Source organism: Hirundo rustica, chromosome 3 (assembly GCF_015227805.2).
Source record: "Hirundo rustica isolate bHirRus1 chromosome 3, bHirRus1.pri.v3, whole genome shotgun sequence".
Classification (NCBI taxonomy): domain Eukaryota; kingdom Metazoa; phylum Chordata; class Aves; order Passeriformes; family Hirundinidae; genus Hirundo; species Hirundo rustica.
Genome location: NC_053452.1, coordinates 41,853,811 through 41,877,441, shown reverse-complemented (window position 1 = coordinate 41,877,441; position 23,631 = coordinate 41,853,811). Strand labels below are relative to the sequence as shown.

The window sequence follows — 23,631 nt, the reverse complement described above, 5'->3', positions numbered from 1 at the left end:
TTTTTTGATGTGTTGGCACAAATTACATTTAATTTTGAAATTACATTTCCCTTCATTACATTTGTCTCTTCCTCACCCTTTTCAAATACATATACTCTGACTTTCCAGTCATGCAAGACACCGAATAAAAATTTTTCAACCTGACTGTATGTGCCGTCATCATTGCATTCTGGGATAAACACTTGCTGAAATTCTTTGCGAGCTTGCTCTTGGGTGTACTTCCTCTCAGCCACACATCTGGAAACATCTAGAGAGAGGGAAAAGATAAGTCAGTTGGATGATGCAATACAAAAGATAGGTGATCACCTGTATTATGAAAAAAACCTCATTCATGCAAAGAGAATCACAATTCTAGCAAGTAAAAACGTACTCTTCTACAACTTGCATTATTTTCAGGGAAGAGAACCAACACAGGACAATAATTTCTGGACAATAATCCATAACTGGGAAATGAAATGGAGAGATGCCTGGACAGACAATCTTTCTGTTCCAAATGCCACCAAGGAGCAGAAGCCCAAATAGGGCTTTTCCTCTCAATTTAACACAGCAATAGCTGCCACAGTGCACCCCACAATATTCTTTCAGAGCTGGTGGCAGCAATAGCTTTCTAGTGCTTCAGGAAAGGCAAAGAAGACAGCAGGAACACAGCTTCCTTGTATGTCCTACTTACTGCAGCCAGGCAGCAACTACAGATGTCCCCACCAAGCTGATACAAACAAACAAACAAACAAAAAATATATCTATATATACACACATATACACACACACATACATACACTGTACAGTGCAAGAACTTATTGGGAAGGTGATTAAATAATAATTTTGGACATGAATGATGCTAAAAATTACACTAGAATTTAATGTGAAAGTTTATGATTTAAGCATGGGACATCAGGTCTACCACATGGTCCCTTTTTCTTCACTGTGAGGTTTCTTGCCCCATCTCCTTCATTACTTGGTATTGGTCTCCATCCAAGAGACCAAAGAGAAAACCAGCCAACTTTAATTCAGTGAGTTCCTATTGTCTAATAAACTATATTGTCTACTATGTATATTTTATTTTAGTTAGGCAGCCAAGAGCTTAAAGAAGACACGTAACATAAGCTGTTGTACCTCTTACGCTACAAATTTTAGCATGTTGCTGATGCAGAATCAGAACTTCAGAGTCTGCTTCAGGTAAGCAATTTCAGGAAAAATGAGAATACCAGGCAAGCTTAAGGTAGTATTAATGACTTCAAGATGTGACTAACATCCGAATTAGAATTATTTCAAATATACAAGCAGAGAAATTTGCTGCTTCTGATCCCTATTTGGTTTGAAGACTGTTTGACAGAAATTGGTAATCCCATTTTAAGGCTAAAACTGTCCAGTGATTACCTGTGATACAGGGGCACCATGGTGATTCATTAATGCTTGTGTAGTTCTTCAAATGCATGGGGACAGCCTTTCTAGTCCTTGCAAGTTGCAAATTGAACGGAATCTGAACAGTGAAGCGACAGTGCTTGACAGAGGCTTGCATTCCTAGGAGCACACAGGTGAGCCACCTGATTTCCCAGTCCCTGAACCACCCTCTCTGTGCCAGTATGATCCAGACACATGTTCACAGAACCAGTCTGGAAACTTAGTGGAATGGCAGAAGTTCCTTTTTACCGGGTAAATCCTTCACTTGTCACATCCACTGAGCTTTGGACAATTCACCTGGCAACATGAGCATTCAAAAATCCCTTCAAATCCTGGGCAATCTGGTGTGGAAGTGTTACATAATGAGGATAGAAATCATCTGCATTCTGAAAACAAAATTGGGGCCCCTAAATTCTAATCTTCCTATTTCCCTCCTGACCCTGGATTCACGTGCACTAGTTCTGTGTGTTACTTTACTCTTCTCAAAGGAGCGCTATGAGAGTTCATGTTGCTAATATGCCCCAAATACAAATAGTTTCACTTTGAAAAACTATGTTTCAGTATTCGCATCAATTGATTAATGATGTTTCAGGAGGGATAGTCACCGAGATGCAATGATACCTGAAAGGGATAGAGAAGTTCAAGCATCGAGAAATGTGAGAAAGAAAAATAATAAGGAATTGAATTAATTTGTACTATGGCACTTTGACAGTTTGTTTCTCCAAGGGAAAAGTATAGCCAATGTATGGTGCAGCTCAGGTAAAATCTGTTAATGTGTGCACTGCCAAAGTTTTTTTTTTTTGGGAGGAGAAGAAAAAAAAAAAAATTAAGCAAGCTTTGGTGTCGTAAGCATTCTTCCGAGCATGGTTTGGTTATACAGTACTTAATAACATGTGGTTTTAATGTAGCTAGTATTTTAACTGAAAATAAATCACTCCTTTGTTGGACCTCTGTCCTCGTTTTTCTAGAATGACATGTGGTTTAAATGTCTAAAAGGAAAAGTGATATAAATTCCATCACATAAGATCTCTGGTACAGTACCAGCAGGGTTGTAAATTATCTTCAATAGCTGAATTATCATGAAAATATGCCAAGAAGAAAGAGAAGCTCTCCAAAACTGTCCACCACTTGTTCCTATACAGCCCGATGCTCTAAAGGCCTCCTATTCGTGGATGATCTAATATGCTTTAAAATCAGTCACCAAATTTATTGGAATATAAAATTCACATTTGAAGTCTTATTTTGTATTATATAACCAGGGAAACATTTTAAACCTGTTGAGCATTACTGTGCTTCAGTATTCGCAAAATAAAACCATGAGGAAGATCTCTTATCAAGTAAAGGGTCTGAAACTGTGTAAAGTTAAAATATTTCCAGTTTTTTTTAATTATTATTTTACTGAGCTATAACCACAGAAAAATAATTATGACACAGAGTTGAGGTCTAAATCTGATAAAAGAAATGTAATCAGGTGATCAAGATAAAAAGCAGAAATATAAAAACATTCATATCAGAATATTAAGGACCATTAAATTATCAATTCAGAGGAGCTAATTTCCTTCCAAACCAAAAAAAAAAAAAAAAAAAAAAAAAAAAAAAAAAAAAAAAAAAGAGATCACTGAAGAGAAGAGAAAAGGAATTATTATATTTTCAATAAATTTTTAAGATTACACCATCTGATCATCTGCCTCTATGCCCTGGTTGAAATGCCTTCAAATTCAGTTGCATAACTTCCAGCAATTTTTTCCAAAGAAAAAGCATTCAAGACATTTAAGGGCTATACATTTATGCAAAACAACTGCCAAAAAAGGATGAAAAAAATTATTTCCTCACATGACCAGGAGAAAAGCTGAAACATAAGCTCACATCAAAATATAAGACAAGAAATAGCTGTAGGGAAACCTTGCAGCTCCTAACATGCCAATAAGCGATGGGTGACATGCAATCCATAAGGAGAAAAATCTTCCACATGGCCACTGCTCATGACCATTCAGCAAAGGTAAATCTGGGATTGACTGTACAAATTCTCCTTTGACTGCACCCAGACAATTCTTGTCTACAGACCCCTCTGTGCTCCTCATAGTAGTGCAGGTAATGAAAATACCTCACATGGATCTCAAATTAATAGGGTGAGTCTAGACTTACGTGGTTTGCCAGAATTCCAGTTACATAAATGAATCAATCAATAAATAATATATCTAAGGGAATGGGCACCAGTAAAGTCTCTCATACATTGATTCAACTTTGCTGTTTGTCTAGGACAGGAATAATTCAGATCAGGATGGACCCTGATTATTTTGAAATGAAGACCAAGAACAAAAAATTACAGAACTGACCTAGTACCTTTATGTTGATTAATCAGCCCACAGCTTTTGATCTTTCAGCTTTGCCCCTGACAAAAGCAGGCTAAACTCTTACGAGGTGAGCGGTGTCCCTCTGGCGACAAACCTGAGAGCAGAAGGAATTCTGAGGCTGCAAGGTTTTGGAAATATGACAAACACTGTGTAATGCTGCATAGCTTTATGTTTACCTTTTAAAAAAATCTGGTTTTGTTTAAACTTTTGGAACTTTCTAGCAGAAAAATAAGGGGCCTGAAACTGTTATTGGCTTCTCACTAGAATTCCCACTATAGTTAATTTCTCTTTCTAACTGAAGCATTAATAAGGAAGCAAGCTGGGTTCTGGTGTATGACCCGGTGAAAAGGCCATTAGGTTCTAAGACCTGATAAAACCTGGCTAAAATGCAGCCTACCTTGCCTGTAGCCATACAATGAGAAGAACTAATTTTGTAGATAATGCATGTCCAGCCGTAATTCGGAATTGTGTCAATGACTAACTCAGTGAGACTTTATCCGCTCAACTCCAGGTAAATGGGCTTTTACATCCCACAAACTCATGGGGAATTGGGAAAACAACCTATCTCCTGGCATAGAAATTGAGCATGAAGATGCTTGACTTCACCCTAAGTCAACTTCACTGGGACTCTCGTTAGCTGTCAAACTGGACTGGTACAAGGCTCATTATATTTTAGCACAGTATGTTGGCCAATGTGTTGATTGTACCTCTGACTCTGTGCAAAAGCAGCCAGAGGTTTAAGAAAACAAACACTTCTTTGAGGGTACAACAGAAGACAAAAATGGGTGTATGGGAGTGGACAGAAATACACAGAACTTAAAAGAGTATAGAGCTGTAGCTGTTTGGGCAGGTCTTTCTGAAATGCCCTGGTGACAATTCTGGCTTCCATAGGAGACCAGTGACCAGAAAGCAAAAGCAGAATAAAAAGTCATCTTAATTCTGATCTAAATTTCTCTGTGCAACAGGAAAAAAATTCACCTATGAAGTGATGCAGTGCCACTACATTGCTGCAGGATCTTCCTGAGATAGCACTGAAGTCAACAGGAAGTTCTGGAAATAGAGTTAACCTCACAAACAGCACCAGCCTGACTTGGAACTAATCTCATTTTATGCTTTATTTCCAACAGTACAGATCCGAAAACACTGAGCTTCAGGGAAAAAAACATGCACCAACTTCAACTCTGCTGGCTAATCCTCGAACAATATATCAAACAGAGGGAAGTTTACTACTGCAAAGTAGAAGTTTATCATTATATTTTAACATTATATTATAACAATGACACAAACTTGTCAAGGGTGTAAACACCATCTCTAAGGTGACATTCAGTACAACTGATTTACAGGAATTTTGGAGCTCCATAGGGAGCTCTAATCCAGATTCTCCCATGGAAAAGTAAGCAGCTTGCCAAAAGTATAGATAAATCTCTTGCAAATGTTTCAATTTAGTTCATCCAATATTTCTTGGTTTGGTACGTATTGCAATAAGAATAAAAATACCTTTCTCAGTCTCAATACGTGGAGCAAACTTTGCCTGCTTCGCAAGAGATTACCTTATTTGATGCAACCTTGTTATATATTTGTGCAAAAAGTACACTTCATCCTTTACTCAGTTATTTCATTATAGGTGGAATATTCTGTTGAACATATCAGAAACATTTACTACTTTGTAAAAAACTATATATAAGTGGTTAACTTAATGATTTGAAGGTTACCTTGAGAGCTTCCCACAGTCAGCTGTTCTTACCCTCAAGAGAAAAGTTTTCTGAAGTCACACAGATGTGAGCAAGCAGACCTAGTGTAGACACACAATCCAAGGACCTTTCACTGTTCCCCTCTGCACTCCTGTTTTGTCACAATATCTGTCTCTGCTTGTCCTTAAACTCAGAAACATGCAGTGCAACAAGCTATTTTAAGTTAGCTGTCCACCTGAGCACTTCACCGAATTGTCCTAAAAACAAACCAGAATTTATTTCTGCTTCTGTTCTTCTTTCCCACTGCTATACCCTTTTGGTAACTGGTCATGATATGATAGAAGTCAAACAGTCTTAATTTGCAGTTAATTCAGCGCAAAAATTTTATTCAGAGCACAAGACACCACTTTGTTTCTATGGAATAAACCACTCAAGAAAATTTCCCATTATATTTGACCTAGGTCAAGGTATATTGTAAAGAACTGTTCGAGTCTAACAGCAAAGCAGATAAAAAGCTGTAGCCTCTAGTGGTAGGAAATGTAGTAAACTATACATGCTGAAAGTATCAATTTTAAAGATGCAGAGATATTAGCCTATTGGGTTGGAAAGAATGTCAGCACAGACATTTAGCCTGACACAGCCGTAAAATAATGACTTGCTGCTTCATGACAAGAGCTGCCCAATTCTTTCACAATTTATTTTTATAGCTGTTTTCTGGATTCAAACAAAACAGCAGAGCAATCTTAGCCTAAACTCTCCTCTACTGGCATCGAACAGACAGAGCCAGGCAGTGTTTTCTTTTTGCTTTTGTTTTTTCTTTTCCCCCCCCACATTTTGCAACCACACAGCAATTTAGATATCTAAGCCCTAAGATAAAATAAGGAATGCTGCGCTGGATTCCCTCTTGGCACACTATTTCAGTTTCCTAACAGTTGCCGAGAAATACAGTCTGATTAGAACTGAATCAAATACTTCAAGAAAAACTAAAACAACAGCTTTCTGATGTTTTAGATGTCAAAGACTACACTAGGCTTTCTGAGAATAGCAGAGATTTGATAGTTTGGAGAAGCCTAGTTTGCTAATTCTTGCACAGAAGACCTGAGAAAGTTTGCAACTGTTTGTGATTCCTAGCCTTCAGTGCAGTATTACTGCTTTAGCACTCTCCAGTTCTGTTAGAGCCCTCATTTTTAGATAAAGTCTGAAACACGAACTAAAAAGAGAAGAGCAGAAATGAAAACTCCACAAAAAAGTCCCAAAAAGACTACTTTAAATTCATATTGCTGTAATGCATATTTGATTTTATGAAGACCCATTTTTTTTTTGTGCATAAGAATTCCCATACATGCCTTATTTCTGTGCAGTCTGGCTTCAGCAAATTCTGCTTGGAGAAATATTATTAATAAAAAATATTTTTAAAATAATTTTAAAAAGAAAGAAACTCCATCTCCAGAAAACTGAGGGTACTATCCCAGTGTTACTTGTCTTGTGTTCTAAGTACCACTATATATATTTAAAAGAGCAAAGAATATTCCACAAAAATATTTGTTTCCATTAAATGCTTACTAGAAAGTATAATCGGAAACCAACTCCACTTGCTTTAAGAGACAACATAAATTGCAACTTCTATATGTACATACAGTTTTCAGCAAGATATTAAGTATTTTGTTTCTCAACACTTTTACTACAGTAGCTTGATGTGTAACATCTTGACACATAATATAAATGAAGACTCAAAACCAAAATGAGGCTGGGGCTGACAAGTGTTTGTATCAGGATTGCCAGCATCACAGTCTGGAAACTTGCAGTCATCCTACAGATTAAACACAGTGTCTACAGTGAGAAGATACGTCTGGAAAAGGGGGAGACAGCTCCTAGCTGGAAGTATTTTTAAAAAATATATATCTGCCATATGATCAATCTTCCTTCTGTATGGTTTATTTTAAAAAATCCTGAAGTATCACTTCTCAATATATTTTGCTCTAATATGTTTTTCAAAATAATGAAAAACCCTGCATAATTCTTTTTTTTTTTTTCTCCCCTCTCATAAAAGATGAGAAGAAAAAAGAAAAGGGAGAGCTGAGGACACATGAAACCTGTCCTGCTTTCAGTGTACAGACTGCACAAGGTCTCACTCTGTTTCAGTTTATTTCTAAGACAGACACCTTGGTCCAGTCCCACTTTCACCCATTTCAGTTAGAAAAAGAACCATACCTACTCACTGCTTTTTCCTCTCTCCAAACGAAACACCTCGGGAGCATGTCCCACCGCCCAAACACATCCCACAGGGCTGCCTTCCAGGCAGCAGGGCCAAGCCAAGGTCCCTGCCCACACTGAGCTAAGGGACGTGCTCAGGCACTGCGAGCACACGTCAGGCTCACGCCCGCCTGGCTCACAGGTGAACCTGAGCTGGATGGCAGCCTCCATGGGAATTCTGCAGAAGGTGTGCACTCCGAAACCACGTCCAGCATTTACAACCAAGTTCTTCAGCTAATAGGCAAGAGTAATGTTTCTCCAAATTATGCCTGGACTCATTAATTACAGGTCCAAGATTAACTTGTGGTCTCAGAACAACTACTGCTCAGCAATGCCTTCATTTAATCCATTAATTAACTCATTGTTCTAATAGTTTAAATGAGTGAAGCTTCTCACTATTCCTCAAAGCCCTAAATTAAAGAAAAAAATGTTTTTTCTTTAAGGAAAGCAAACAGTAAAATACCTGTTTTATGAGAAACTTCACTCATATTTAGATGTGCTTTGGTTCTTTATATGACTTGTGAGAACGAACAGATTGCCTTTTGTTATATCTATGATAGCTCATAAAAGAACAGCATTTTTAAACAGTGAGGCTCTTTCAGATACCATAAATGAATTAAGCAAAGCGTGATCTACCTAGTGTTTCCAATGGAGAGAGGGCATCTACATAGCTGCAGAATAACAATGACACTACTCCGTGTGATGGCTCTCCTTGGTGTACTCACAAAGCAGTAAATCACTGTTGGGCTATCTCTCCAAATACTGAATACATACCCAGTGTTAAACAGATTCTATTCCAACTCCCCCCAGAAATTAAATGTCACTGCATAAAGATCCTACATTGTCATTTTTAGTAAGAACCACTCAGAGATTTGTGCAGGTCTGATGGAGGAGTATCAACACCTTTTTATCCAGAAGTCCCTCATACCTTTTCTTATGTAGCCTCCCACGGGCAGCTTCACACAGCTCTGCCTCTTTCTCTCCTCCTTCTGCATTTCCAGCTCACTGCTTCCTGTCCCTAGCACAGCCACCTAAGCCTGTCCCTGCCTCCTCACACCACAGCCAGCAGACCCCAACTGATCCCCTACCACCTAACTCACTCTTTATCACACCCATGGCTATGAGGGCAAGGCTGTTCCCACTCTTTGGTAATTAACACGGCTGCAATATATCAGGGGCAAGATTGCCTTCAGCACTATCTCTAGCTGTCTTCTCACGCACATCCAGTTTAGCAGTTGCTTATAAACCCAGGTTGCTTTTACATGAAAATAGCGAAGTAAGGAAATGTGATCTGAGCTGGAAGTGGAGATTTTATAGCAATTGACAATTTTGATTGTATCAAAACTCCAGCTATTAGAGATGTCTTGTTTTAGTGAAGTACTGGTAGAGAAGCCACAAAATCCAAGTACCTCAGCTGGATATTTTGAGAACTCTGTGTTAGGGCAGAGGTATGCTGGCAAGACGGTACATATGAATTGGTTTTTTCATTGATCATGATGCCAGAATACCAAATATTATTACTGAGACACTTGCTTAATACATTCAGAATATTAGTCTTTAGGGCCCCAATTATAGGCCAGGTACATTCACTTTAAAACAAACTGAGAAATGAAATGAGTATTCTCAATGCTATTTAAGAAATGAGAAATAGGGGAGAGAAAAAAAAAAAAAAAAAAAAAAAAAGAGAGAGAAAAAAAAAGGAAAATAAAAAAGAAAAGCTGAACACCCTTAAAGTTGTAAAAGAAGGCACCTCTGTGCTGCCTGCCTGAACAGTCCTTGGCCCATCTTCTCCCTGAGGAACAAAGATACAGTCCTCAGGAGAGCACAGATGGCCAGTGCCCAAAGTGCAACAGGGAGCATTTACCACCTCACCCACCTGGTGCTCATACTCTCTCCTTGCAGTGCTTAATTAATTTGTGCAGACATAGCGTCTGTGTCTTTCTGAGCAGTTTAAAAGCAATTATATTGCTTTTCCACTTGTTGTATGATTTGTTCCTTTGGCTATGTTGGGCCAGATTTACTGTGAAGCACTTGTGTGTGCATGTGGTTGATTCCCATCACAGGTGGTATTTTAACAGTCCTAACTGCTAAACATCACAGGTAGTATTTCTCAGCTGTCAACACACATTTATTTATTAGATCCGTAATCTCGTTGCACAGTAAATGTCTGTGTCAAGCAAGTGGCAAATCTCCAGAACTTCAGAATTAAGATTTTGTTTGGAAAAGTATGCAAAAATGTGGATGTTCATCTACAGTGTACACAGATTATTTGAGATCTTAGAAACTCCAGAAGTAGGCTGGAAATTTCATGAGATTTTAACTTCTTATGGCATTTCCAAGCTTAGCAAAGGCTGGAAGTGGACTTAAAATAAAAATAGTTATAAAATTAATGTCATCAGAAAAAAAAAAAAGGCTAATAGAATAGTCTGTTTTGATGCTTGTTTTGTTAAATGTGGGTTGTCTTTCAGAAATGAGTGGAAGGTTCAGGGTTCTTTCATTTTCAGGTTTGTTTTAAACTGTTTTGATCTCTGCTGCAGTTATCAAGACCTAGAACAGAAGTACAAGGGAAAAAACTGTTCAAATGCAGCCACTTTACTGTGATCTTTAAGATCTAGGATCTAAAAACGGTTTCCTTTGCAATACTAAAGAATTGCCTGAGCTGAGCACTCTTGTTGCAAATGAGACTTGAAATAGAAAGGAAACAAGCACACAGAAACAGAGCAAACTACCCCTTTCTACTTTTTAGCACTTAAGTGTTCAAATAGATGAGAAAAAATGTTGAGAACAGGGGATAAAGAGAAAAAAGAGTCAATACAAATTTGCCTTTCTCAGGAAAAAAAACCAGAGAAAGGAGGCATCAGCCTGGTAGCCGTTCAAAATTTCTTGTGGATGTAAAAAGAAATCACAGTTCTGAATATCTTAACAAGAAATTATGGATTCAAAATTGTTCCAAAAGGCTGTCAACATAAACTGTCAAGGTCTTTAGATTTCTACTGAATCAAACAAAAAGCTAGTCATCATTAAATTAATTAAAATGGTACCCGGAAATATTTTGTTTTCAGAGAAGAATTTTGTGAGGTGAATAAGGATTTTTTTTCGGAAGACAGGAGGAGACAGGCTTAAGATTGCCTTTTTTGATTATCATTATCATGCACAGACTTAAAGTTGTGAAGTCTATACCAGGAATCACCTCTTTTCTCCCCACAACATCCACATGAAAACATGCATGTTTCTTTCCCTTCCCCCTGCAAGCTCAAAACTTGCTTCAAAACCAATGCTTTAATGGGGAGTTAAGGTGGGTGTCTGTTTTTCCAGGGGTACAGACAAACACTTCCAAAAGGATCAGTTTCCATTCTTACACAGAATGAAAGTAAATTCTGAAATCTTTAAAGTTGTTCTCCAATGAAACATCACTTTTTGGTTAACCTTACTGAAATACCCTCTATCTTTTAATTAAGCATCACCTGCAACAATAAATTTCACCACACAAAAGCAACTGGCTCAAAAGCTCTTAATTACAGGACTTCCTTGGCTCTTTCAGAATGTTTGATATGACTATCAGAACCAGCCCTAGCAATGCTAAAACTGAAACTGCAGCTAGGCTGATGAATAATCTTTTTCTTCTTTAAAACTTGTTTTTACACCTTAAAATACTTCTGATTATCACAGCCATAAGCAGGAATAAAGACACTGGTCACTTCAAAATTTAAGACTGCTTTACTGAATAAGAAATACTATGAAAATGTAAAACTAAAAGAGCACTGGTCCCTTGCTGATACTGACCAAGTGCATTATTGGCAAATATCTGCCTATCACCAGTCAAAGGAAAAAACATTCGATTGAAGAAAACATGATGTGTACCTGCTATCAGCAATATTTAAGGTGCCTAAGGTGTCTAATTGCAATTCTACAATTTTATTCTATGCATTAATAAACAACAAATGGGCACTTCTACAAATTGCAGCTACTGATGCAGAAAAATTTGACAGCATCAATGAGGAATCCTTCAGTAGAGCAATTCTAATCTTAATGAAGAAAATTTCTTGCAGATGACTTTTTCAATATGGTATAAAAAACAATAGAGAAAAACACTCAAAACTAATTTCCATAAATCTCTAATGTACAAAATGAACAAATACAAAGTGCACAATAATTGTCTGTCGTTTATGAGTGTAACAAAAGCTTTGGCTCAGGTAGCTTCATTATGTTATCCTTGCTCACCACAGTAAGTAGATCCATCATGTTAATACAATGGTTTACTATGAAAGGGCTGAAGAATGAGGATACTGTTTCATCCCTTGCAGAAGATGAGACAGAATGTCTCTTTGAAGCAGTCCTGGTGCTTCAGAGGTTTTCAGGAGCTAATGGAGAGAGATGATGTGGAAAATTGCCTCCTACAGGTTGAATTGGCGTGGTCCCTGGGGTTTTCTTTCCCCCACTCCCTTCCTCCACTCCCTGCCACTCTCTTTGGGACAGAGAGAAAGGGAAAGTTATGACCACTGCTATTCTTACATTTTAGAAAGATCATTGTGCTGGGAATCACTCTACACTTCTACACCCTACACTGCAGTTAAGAACTGCATTGTCTAACACTATGCTGCTCTAAAAGTTAAGAGATTTAACTGTGGATATTTTGTAGGGTTGTATCTCACCCGATTCCTCTAAACAGAGATCAGAAGTAAAGGAGTGGATGATATAGGCAGCAATGGCCTGTGAGAGCTCTATGCATTGCAAAGCTTTTCTTGGTTTTAGCTTTTTTCTCACTCGACACACCCTACCCACCACCCCTGCCATACTAAGTGATTGCAATTAGGCAATACAAGACTTAATTTGACCATCTCAAATTCAAAATACCAAACTGTACGAGACAAGAAAATTTGCAAGACAACAACCGTAAGAGTTTCTCTGAACTTGCCAGTGATATGGCCCTTCTGAACAGGTACCTGGCCATGAAACTTCCTTAATGGTGACTTACTGAAAAATAAGTGGATGTGGGAGTCACAATTTTTATGAAGGATCAAGATTAATTTATCTTTAGAGAACATATTTTTATAGAAATAACAGGATCGATTTCAATTCACTTGCTTTTAGAAAACTCTTCAAGTCCAACACTCCTGCTTTTCAATGCACAGACATTTCATATACTATTTTAGGAGTTTTTATTTTTCATTATGGTTAAGAGAAACTTTGATTTCTCACCTTTGCAGTTGCCTCGGTAGGCTATTTCCAGCTGAGGGTCTTTGCATTTTGCTCGTTGAAACTCACACCGCGACAGAAAAGTTCTTCCATCAGATGCACAGAGTGATTTCTGAGGGGAACCTGCACAGTCCAGGCTGCATTCTCTGTCTTTGTCTTGGTCCACTCTCAAAAACTAGGGGGAAAAAAAAAAAATAATGCTGTAGGAATGCTATTCCCATATGAAAACTGCTCTGTGGTCCCTTTCCCAGGAAAGACATACAAGTATTACCCCAATCTGAAAAGAAAGCTCTGCCTGTTTTGTCTATTCAAATCCTAGCAGATTTGTTGTATCTGGGGTTTTTCCACTGCTGCTGTAAAATGGCAGTAATTGCTACATCTCCATAACATACACTAAATCCAGTATCACAATTAGGGAGTCTATGAATCTCTTTCAAACATTATGAATCTCAAAACAACAACTTGGAGTTTTTGGAGTGAAAATGGTGATGGCAGAAATATTCTTCACATCAAAAACGAGACGGCAGTGGATGCTTATCTATTTATTTATTCTACAATGACAAGCCGAAAAGTCTGTTCTAAGACCCAAGTAGGATTTTTAACATAAATATTCCTATTGCAGATTTGTGCACCTCTTCCCAGTTTTGACACAAAGTTACACTGAACCCGACCCAATTGTTCATCCCTCCAACGCCAAGACTGCATGGCTCATGAGTTTGGCATCATCCTTGGCACTGTGAAAAGACCGAGCTTCTCACCCTGAAACACGCTGCCAAAAAATCTAATCAGATCTGATGCCGCTACATGCCAGCCAAAAACAGACAGATAAAAACAAAGGGATTACTTAATCTTCTGAACTCTTGAAAAGCTGAGACTAGGGAGGAGGTGAACTCAATAAGTACTTAGATTAATTTCTCTATCCTTCTGCTTCTTTTGAATAAGCACAAAATTAAGCAAGGCATACAGCTACCAGGAGGGAATCAGTCTCCTAAGCATCATGAGGTGCCCAAGGAAAGATCTGCATCCAGCTAAATCCCTGTTTTCATTGGTGCTACCTCATCATTACAAACCTCAGGTAGAGAAAATTTTGAACCTCAGATGAGAAACTGAAATCAGGAGGAGGCAAATTTCAAGGAAAAGAAAGAAAAAGGACAAAGAGTAGTATTTGGGATTAAAAATTTAAAAAACCCATTTGCTACATATAGTTCCCCCGCATTTTATTACACATAAGAAATATATAAAGAGAGTTATAAATCTCCATAATCTTCATACTTAAAACTGCCATCTATTTGCATTTCCTATCATTTAACATGAGGAAATACAGATGTCTTTCTGGAGAGTCTGCATGAAAATGAAGAGATTATCTCAAAGGTATCACTTTAAAATAATAGTCATATGGTTGGACTTTTACCAGAACTTTTATATTTTAGTGGCACACTAAGATAAAAAGGAAAGCTTCCTTTCCCCAAGATTTTGAGCGATTTTTCACTTTTAGGAATAATTAACTTCAGAAGCAAATTACTCACTAATTACACACAAACCTCAAATCTTTCTCCAAGGAATCTAGCTACAGGTTTCCAGAAGTGGAGGACAGATGTTCCTCGCTCCCCATTTCAGTGTTATTTTGCAGATCCTTCTTGCTGACAGAAATTAATAATTAGGTGAGCTGAGTGGTAAGGAAGAAAAACTGAAATAATCTCCCTTTACCTGCACAATGAGTAATAGTGAAGACAGGCATCCATGATTCTGAACAACCTCCAAATCACGTTGGTCTCCAGGGCTTGCCTGGGTGCCCTGATGAGCTGCACTGTGGGAACCCTGTGAGGTCATCCAAAGTTCCCTTTCTTGCCTGGGAGGCATCTGCAAGACTGAGATTAGGCCTATCCAGGACTGTGAAAAGGTTTTCTCAATGAAAAATTGACAACATGGGGCCCCTGGTAAAAAAATTAAAAAAAAATTTAAAAAAATTGGATCCAGTTCTCTGTTTTGCCTCTGACTCCCACTGTGGATTTGGTGATGGCAAGTCAAGTGATCTCCTCTTTCTATTTTGTGAAGTAAGGAATACAGCCTTTCTGTGTGTAGAAGACTGTCCCTCTGTAGCGGCTAGGCACTTTGCCACCCTTAATTTATTCCTAGCTACATCCCCGTTGAGCAGAGAATTAGTTTTCAAACGCACAGGAAGGCTTCGTGACCCACAGAAAATCATGCAGCAGATCAGGGGACTGAACCCAGGCACCAGAAAAAAAATCACACACAGCAGCAGTCTAGCCCCTGTACCATTTTTTCCCCAGAGTTTCCTCGTTTGTTCTGTTTTGAACTGCTGCAGGAGTTTAGATGGGTATGTCTGACAGTAAGACTGTGGACAGAAAATCCCCTTAACTGTCTGAGGAACAAAATCCACTCCCTTTAGAGCATGATAATTCACAGATAAAACTGTATTTTAAAGGGCATTTATCCAAAGAGTTTTATTTAAGTATTTTTTTTTTTATTTCAAAGCCTTAGAGGAGATTAGGGCAAATTAAGGGTTCAAGGATATTCAAGCAACCTGGAAAAGCAGAGGATGAAGACATACCCGGGAGACAAAACCACTTGAATAGCTTATTGGTCAGTCCAAACCTCAGTGGAGAATTTGGGCTGTACGTCTGAACAATTTCCACCAACCTAGTGTAACTGAGGGATTTAAGAGCAGGAAGGACAAAAAGGCAATCAATTGTAAGGAAAAACAGCATGAAATAGAGACTAGCAAATGTACTTAGAAAAAAAAAGCACAGAAAGTGTGATTGACATTTGGAAAATACTTCATTGTCATCTTTACTACAGCAGTATAAGATGGTAAAAGTCAAAATTAGTATTTCTTGCTCACATAGCTGAAGGAATTGATAAACACATCAAAAACTAATGCTGAAACAAGAAAGGCCTATGGAATTTCTCATAAGATTTGCTACTTGTTCAAACAGGAACAAGCACAGTTAGTGACAGAAAAGCTGGGATCGTAGTGGCGCACATCTTAGAGCTGTTCTTCCTGTGAAAATAGTCCTTTTCATTAAAATAGGGCAGTTTAGACAGAGAGAAATATGGTTCAATATGGACCAGAAAGTGACTGACTCTCAGCATTAGTTCACCGATTTCTGTCTTTGAATTCATTTAACAGAAACTGTGTTAATCTACAAACATGTGATTCACGGAAAGAGAAGCTTAAAAAGCAGCATTTCTGTTGAAGGCTATCAAATGAAATTAGGCCAACAATAGTTGACCAACCTGAGATGGCATTATTTTGAACAACCAGCAGAAAGTGGACAATTATGGTTAAACCCTATTAAAAAGCAAAACATTTTTAAGAGAGGTGTTCTTGCCCTAATGAGACAGAAACCAGCCTAGTCATGTTTCAAAAGATTGGCTTCAACTAAAAACTATACCACAGATTAAGAGGCAGGACTCAACTGGAATTGCTGTAACTTTTCCTTTACATTTCAGTATCATTTATTTCAACCTTTCCAAAGCACTATACTTGACAACACCCAGCTTCCAAGGGGCTTATGATTCTGTACTAGGCACTGCTTGAAATTCTCAGGTAGTATTTCTGAGAAGAAAGAATGATAATGGGGCTAACAGCAGAAAAATGTTTGATTTTAGGTTTACCTCATTAATAAAACCTAATCACTAAAGTCACTAGATATGTGTACCCACTTGAAAGGTACAAGCACTTCGGAAATATTATTTATTGTCATGCATTTCTGGCATCATGGAATTCTAGTGTTTTCCTTCACTATCTCACACTTCAAAGAATCTTGATACTGGATGAAATACATCACTGATGGTCCCAGCAATCTTTCATCTTTCTGTTACTGAAGTTCAGAGTACGAAGCAGTAGATATACGAAACACTGCTTAAACTGGAGGAAAATATTTCTGCTCTTTTTTCGCTCTGTTTTCTGTTCTGATTTATCTTTCTGCTTTGTTTCTGTCACTGGTGCCACAACTGGGCAATGGACAGTCAGGATGCTTATTTCTTCAACCACAAGCAATGTGTTGCAGTCAATGAGAAAGTTTTTCCAGTACCTTAAGAGTAGGAAATCGATAGTTTCCTTACTTACTATTTATCAAAATTGCATGTATATATAACCTTGCTCATTGTTATGGCGTAACACACATCTTTACCTTACATTGTTCACTCTTATGCTGGGATTGAGTGTCATTCCCTCAGGTCTACACCCTGCAGCTACATCACTGCAAGGGCAGGAAAGGTCTTCAGATAAAACTGAGTCACGCACACCTTCGCATTTCTGGTGCACAAGTCTACCCCACCCTCTGTAGTTCAGAGAAACTCTCCTTGCTCCTAAGCAGATGACAGAGTGTAAGGCAAGAAAAATGGTGTTTGGCTAGAGAGCCAAAAACTGGATACACCTGCCAGTCCAAGAAAGCAGAGGAGTCAAGACCAGTGCTACAGTCTGGCCATGGGGAGCACCAACATCTCTCTGCACCGGAAGAAAAGCTGACAACAGACACACTCAGGATGAGGTGTAAAGATTAGTTACTGAACCTGGCTCAAAGCCTCTTAAACAGTTATGGGAAATGCTCTACTTTACATTTCATAATATAGTGCACAGCTGTGGAATTTGTCTTTGATTTGCTGCCACTGTTTGATTAATCTGAGCAAGGCAGGGCAGTTTTCCCCCTTTTTTTTTTTGGTTTTTTTTTTTTGTTTTTTTTTTTTTTTTTTTTTGTTTTTTGTTTTTTGTTTTTTGTTTTTTGTTTTTTGTTTTTTTTTTGTTTTTAATTTGGGCCAGCTTGTCTCTAATACTTGCAGTCCTGTAGAAACATCCTTAACACAAACAGGCTGCACGTAAAGCATATCTCATAACTATGCTAAACCTATTTTTAATTTTCCCTAATATAACTTTTCTAACTAAAGCTGAAGACCAGGAAACCATTTTTTCTGTCTGTGGATAGAAACCTCCAACCTTTTCTGTAACACCAGTTTTGAGTCTGCGGACTATAAAAAAGACAAACATTCAATTCCATAGATTTGGATGGTTCATCAGAGGTTTTTCACCAACTTTTCTGCAATGTACAGATTCCTTCAATTTTGACCAGACCTATATACCCCTCCACTGACACTGGTATTTAAGCATAGTCACAGCAGATTTTTATTTTATTATTTTTTGTGAATCCCTTATAACTGATACACAGACTTTCCATTTGACCAAGTGAAAACTACTTTCAGAATCTAAAATACAGTTCAAGATTGCTTGTAAAACATGAGACTAACACCTCATCTTGGAGGGCTGAAGGCCAAAAGGGCCTGAAAAACAAGCAGAAGAGAGAAGATGGATACTTGGAAAAGCCTACTGCAGACTACAGCTTTGAAAGGCAATTTCTTTATTCTGCATCTCGTTACTGTGAGATGTTGAATAGGATGGTGTGACTTCCCTGCTGCTGGCATGGGAGGTCTGCAAACAAAGTATAGAGCAATGCACTCTAAAGTGGTTCTGTGCTGAGAGCCTTGTGCTGGTGAAAAATGTGCAGATTTACAGTGATTTATGTAGTCATGCTGTTTCTGTCTGATAGCTGCCTGACAGGCAGATGTAGAAATCTCCAAGATAGGAATATTTTGTTCCCTCCGGGCTTGTCTACAATGGAAAAATGAGTTAGACAACAATAATGTGAGTATGTGTGTGAGCATGCATGTGTGTCTGCATATATGTATGTGGGGTATATATCCACATATGCAAGTTATAATCTGTAAAGTCATATTCCCATGTGTATTTCAGAAAAAGGCAATGATGTTTAAATATCCACATTACACTCTGCCTTAGAGAGCATTCCAACCAGCTACTCTGTCTCAATTAATCTGCTTCATGGAAACACCACTAATTTTTTCAATGTTTATTTCTTCACTCTTCTCCCAAGGAATGAAGCAGAGGGTGATCCTCATGGGTCCCTTCCAGCTCATATTCTATGATTCTGAAGTATATTTACAGAACAAACTCTACTCTCATCCCAATGCCATGGGAAAGCATTCAGCCCTGGCACTGAAATGGATGGAAAACTTAAGTTTGCCTTATCCTTGTTATTTAGTAAAGTGCCAGAAGATACCTTCAAAATACCTGCTCTGTAAAACTGCTGTACTCAACCAATCTTCAACAGATTTGTTCACCTTGCACTGTCCCACTGAAGCAAAAGAGTCCTTAATGACTGTTCCATGACAAACCCAGAGCTGTGTACTTGCAATTGTGAGTTGCAAAAAACCTCCTTTTGTTTACAAACATACAGAACATCACCATTAAGGTAAAGCTTGCATGGAGGAATTTACACTGAAGCTATCACACACTGGGCCTGTGCAGCCTTAAGAAAAAATGACTGAGAGGAGACCTCATTAATTTGTATAAACACCTTAAGGTGGGTGTCAAGAGGATGGATCCAGGCTCTTCTCGGTGGTGCCAAGCAATAGGGCAAGAGGAAATGGGCAGACAGAGATGAACAGAAAACTCTGAACAAAAGGAAGAACTTAACTGTGCGGTGGACTGAGCACTGGAACAGATTTTCCAGAGAGGTTGTGAAGTCTCCTTCATTGGGGACATCTGAGAAGCATCTGGATGCAATCCTGTGCAGTGTGCTCTAGGAGAACTGCTTGAACAGCAAGGCTGGACCAGATGACCCACTGTGGTCCCTTCCAACCTGACCCATTCTCATGAGCCAGAACATGCCCGTGCTTGCTGTTACAGTGGGTAAGGCCATTTGCACTTACAAGAATCTCATCAAAACACTTCTGTCTCTTCTCAGTGCTAAAGGTTTTGGTGTGCGTCAGAATCTTCCCATTATATTCCCCTACCAGATCCCCTACCAGACCTACTCACGACAAGTGAGTAGATTACTGATTTCAATGAAGTGATCTCAAACTTGAGAAAAAAATGGACATTTTTTCTTTGGAGTTCATTATCCCTCTTTACACAGAAAATTACTGACCCAACCACAAGAGTGCAGCACTCCCCAGGGCAGCAAGCCATGATCATGGTGTCATAGTATGGAACTAATTGTGTAAACTACAAAAACTAGAAATTGGCAGCTTTAGGATAAGATTCCCCTGCCTTGGAAAAGACAGATCATGTCCTAAAAACATCCTTTCTCCCTTATGAGCTGGAGAGTCTGATAAACTAGCTCTACTATAATTGTTTCAAGTCCTCTGAGAATAACCTATCCCATAGTGTTGAAAAACAAAGGGGAAAAAACAAGTCCCAGGTTTCAGACGACTGAAAGAGAGGTGGGCTCTAGGTTTCAAAAATAACTTTATCAAAGATCTCCCGTGGGTTGTGCACTTGCAGGGGCACTCAGGAGGCAGAACTGTCTCTAATAACTGCTGAGACACTGTTTTACTGAAAAGGACCGTGTTAAACCTTTGCACACAGACAGGCCCCACCACCACTACCTTTGCTTCATTACATTTCATGAAACCTTTCAAATGTAACTTATGTGTAGTCTCTTTCCCCATAAAATTCAGCCAGGATGGTTGAAATAAACAGCTAGAGTATGCAATTTCACTGAGTGGGAAGCTGGGGTTTGGGTTTGTTGGGTTTTGCTTTTTGTGTTGTGGTGGGCGTTTGTTGTTTTATTTTTATTTTTTTTTAATCACCCAGGATTAGTACTCAAAGTCAGCTCCAAGTTACCTGCCTATCAATTAGAACACTGTTGTGCTTTACTCCCTCACTGCCTGGAGTGCGGTAAAGCTTTTGGAGCCTCACTGCCAAAACTACAGTCTCCTCTTGTTACGACCAGCTTAGAAAATTATTAAACAGGGTTGTGCTTTGATTGATATGTTTTGCTTTGGCATGTTATTTTTTAAATGTTTATTGCTTTAACAGGTGTTTTTTTAAAGTGACCTTTGCTTTGCTGTATTGATGTAGGGCTGGTGGGGTGAATGTCAGCACATCCATCATTTCTTTTCACTGCTGCTTCACAAATTACTAAAAAAGGCAAAACATCTCAGTTGTTCAGCCATGTAAACTAGGAAGGACTAGGCTGAAACTGAAGCAAACTGTGACATAGATTCTTCCTTGTTTTCAAGAAAGGATGGACACATGAATGCCAGAAAATGCTGCAAGAACTACGAGTCCAAATCTACTTTTTTTCCTCCCTTTGTCTTAAAAAGAAGCTTAAAGGTAGTAAAATCATACCTCTTGAAGGGCTGTTCTCTTCAGCAGCTTAATTCTAGGATCTGGTTCCATCCCTACTAATGTAAATATACAGACACCAATAGGAGCAGGCTTGGGCTCCTTTTGAGTAGCACTCAGCCCTGCTGAATCATACTTTCAGAAGGATCTTTCCCTGATTCATTTGAATGCTTCTATAGTACAGTCTTTTCAAGCACAAAGTACCCACTTCAAATGAGTCATGACAGAAGTCGCAAAATCTGAGCATCAAAAACAATGTATGAAAAATGTTTTGGCACTGACCCCACACAATTAAAAAGAAAATAACAGTCTTAATTTTCAAGACATGATAAATACTCTAAGTGACCCTAAAACACACTTTATCTGACTACATCCATTCATTTCCAAGATGGACTCCTTCATATTTCAATAATCCACTTATTTATGCAAACTCCTCCTGGCATATCCACTGTGGAAGAAAACAGCCAAAACATTTAATACTGTAGATATTTAGAAGTAATAAAAGTGCACCTTAGCAAGGGCAAATGATCTGCAACCTTTTCTTTTCTTCCAAAAAACAGGTTAACTGACTTTTCAGAGGTAAGAAAAATCTTCCTGTGATTTTTATTATAGTTATTTTTAACTTCAGTTTAACATAAACAGCTGGATTTTTTTTCATTTTGCAACATTCAAAAAGCTAAACAGCATTGAAACTTATGGTATGTATTGCCTGAAAGCTGAATGGTAGATTGGGATGGAAAGCATGACAGAATTGTACAGTGCTGAAAAAAAGCAGGGACCACCTCTATTCACAACTGTAAGTCAGAGAGAGCTCAGCCTTTTTATTTTGTTGGTGTCCACTGGAATTGCTTCTCCTGGTTTCAGAGTATTACTAGCAAAGTATACTGGTTCAAAAGAGTCAAAAACCTACGAATATAACAACATTTGGTTACCAGAGGCAGGACAAACTAGCACAAAATTAAGTCGAAACTCAAATTGAAAGGGTTTCTAATCTGAAGACATTCTGTTCTGCATCTACTACAATCCACTAGCTGCTGGCTGTGTCATGTGTCCACTGCTCTGCATTTGTCCCAAGTCAGTGGTAACTTCATGCCCTTCATTCTTGTGGTATTGTTATTCATAATCTTTTCTTTGGCTGGTCGCTGTCATTTATAGTGTTTCTTCTCAGTTGCCAGAAGTCACACAGGGAGAAAATAAACAGAGAAACAGTGGGATGCATTGTCTATGTATTGAATTATCCTCTAGTTTACTTAAGCTTTTCGTAAGTACTGACCCAGCTTTCAGAATACAAGTGGGCTAGCACAACCATCCTGTTAGCCAGTTTCTTGAGACACAGCTGATCTGTTTGGCTGGTATCTTTCATAACCTCAGCAACAACTTGGGAAAATAGACAAGTTTTACTTCTTAGTGTCGTTTAAAGGCCGCTTGTTTGAAAAATACTTTGGCTCCCAAAACATTGAAAAGCTATTTTAAAATGCAAATAAAATATAAATCAGATCAACATTTCTGTATCTGAGAGGTTTCTTTTAGGATTAAGGAATATCAGTACACATCCTTTAAAATGTCTGAGGTAGCTTAAAACAATAAAACTAAAGGCAATGACCTATAACTCAAAATAAGAAGCATTAGGTTTAAATGTCACGAATGCCAGAAATCTCCAGCACACAGGACACGCAAAACCCTGAAAATGAGCTTCTAGATGGTCGTCCCTAGAGTAAGATATCACTCTTCCTGGAACCATGAAAGGGGAACTTCCTTTTTAGCTCACCTTTGCTCTTCCCCCACCACATGCTGAAGCAGCAGTCCAGCTGCAATTATACTGAGGGATTTCAAAAAAGAAAACTTCATAAGAAGCACTTACCTCCGTGAAAAGGAAATTGATTATTAAAGGAATAGAGGGACCCCCTCAAAAGCTAAGGTGAAACAGTGATGGATGTTGCTTTGTAGACTAGTAGGGAACAATCTTCCTTTGTGGGGGACAGAGAGGCTCAGCTAAACAGGGCTTTTCTATAACTGAATTTCTATGCAACTCTATTTAGTGCCTATCACGATCGGCAGGCAACTGGCCACTCTCCATATGGCTGGTTGCCTTCTCTTCCTAGGGAACTAAAGAACACAGAGGCATCTCAAATGACGAAGACACAGTATGAGACAATATCACAACAGAGCATTTCTTTTTATAATTTAAATCAAGTAAGCAGCTGATTCACGCAGGGCAGAAACTCGATAACACATCAAAGGTCTAATCCCCAAGCCATAAAGCTAACTTGCTGACAATAACTGCAGAGCTCTAACTCTCTTACATTTATCACTGCCATCAGCTCCTTCAGAACAAAGTATTTGGGAAAGAAGGCAGGCAGCTGAGTCTGGGAGGCAGATTTTGCTCTTGCTAAACTGTTGATCTTAAAATAACATGTTGCTAGGTTTAAAAAGAGGAATCATGCTAAAAGCAAAGGGTTTAATAGTACACATTTAGAATATACAAGGGTTTAACAAGCCAGTCTAATGAAAAAAACAAACAAACAAAAAAAAAAAACAACCCAAAAAAACCCCCACTTTCCACAGGGAC

At 38.4% G+C, this 23,631-nt stretch overlaps 1 protein-coding gene across 8 annotated transcripts in view; it reads right to left on the bottom strand.

Annotated features, from left to right (window-relative positions):
- The window catches only part of SMOC2 (SPARC related modular calcium binding 2), a 195,054-nt gene that overhangs the window by 136,759 nt on the left and 34,664 nt on the right, over positions 1–23,631 (bottom strand). For 7 of the 8 annotated variants that reach the window (XM_040058731.2, XM_040058729.2, XM_040058733.2 and 4 more), the window contains exons 2-3: positions 12,899–13,070; positions 141–247 (exon numbers count right to left, since the gene is read on the bottom strand). In XM_040058731.2, the coding sequence (XP_039914665.1) occupies positions 141–247; positions 12,899–13,070 (279 nt within the window). Of the gene's footprint in view, positions 1–140; positions 248–8,627; positions 8,764–12,898; positions 13,071–23,631 lie in introns of those variants that run through there. The other variant, XM_040058736.2, reaches the window with a different exon arrangement.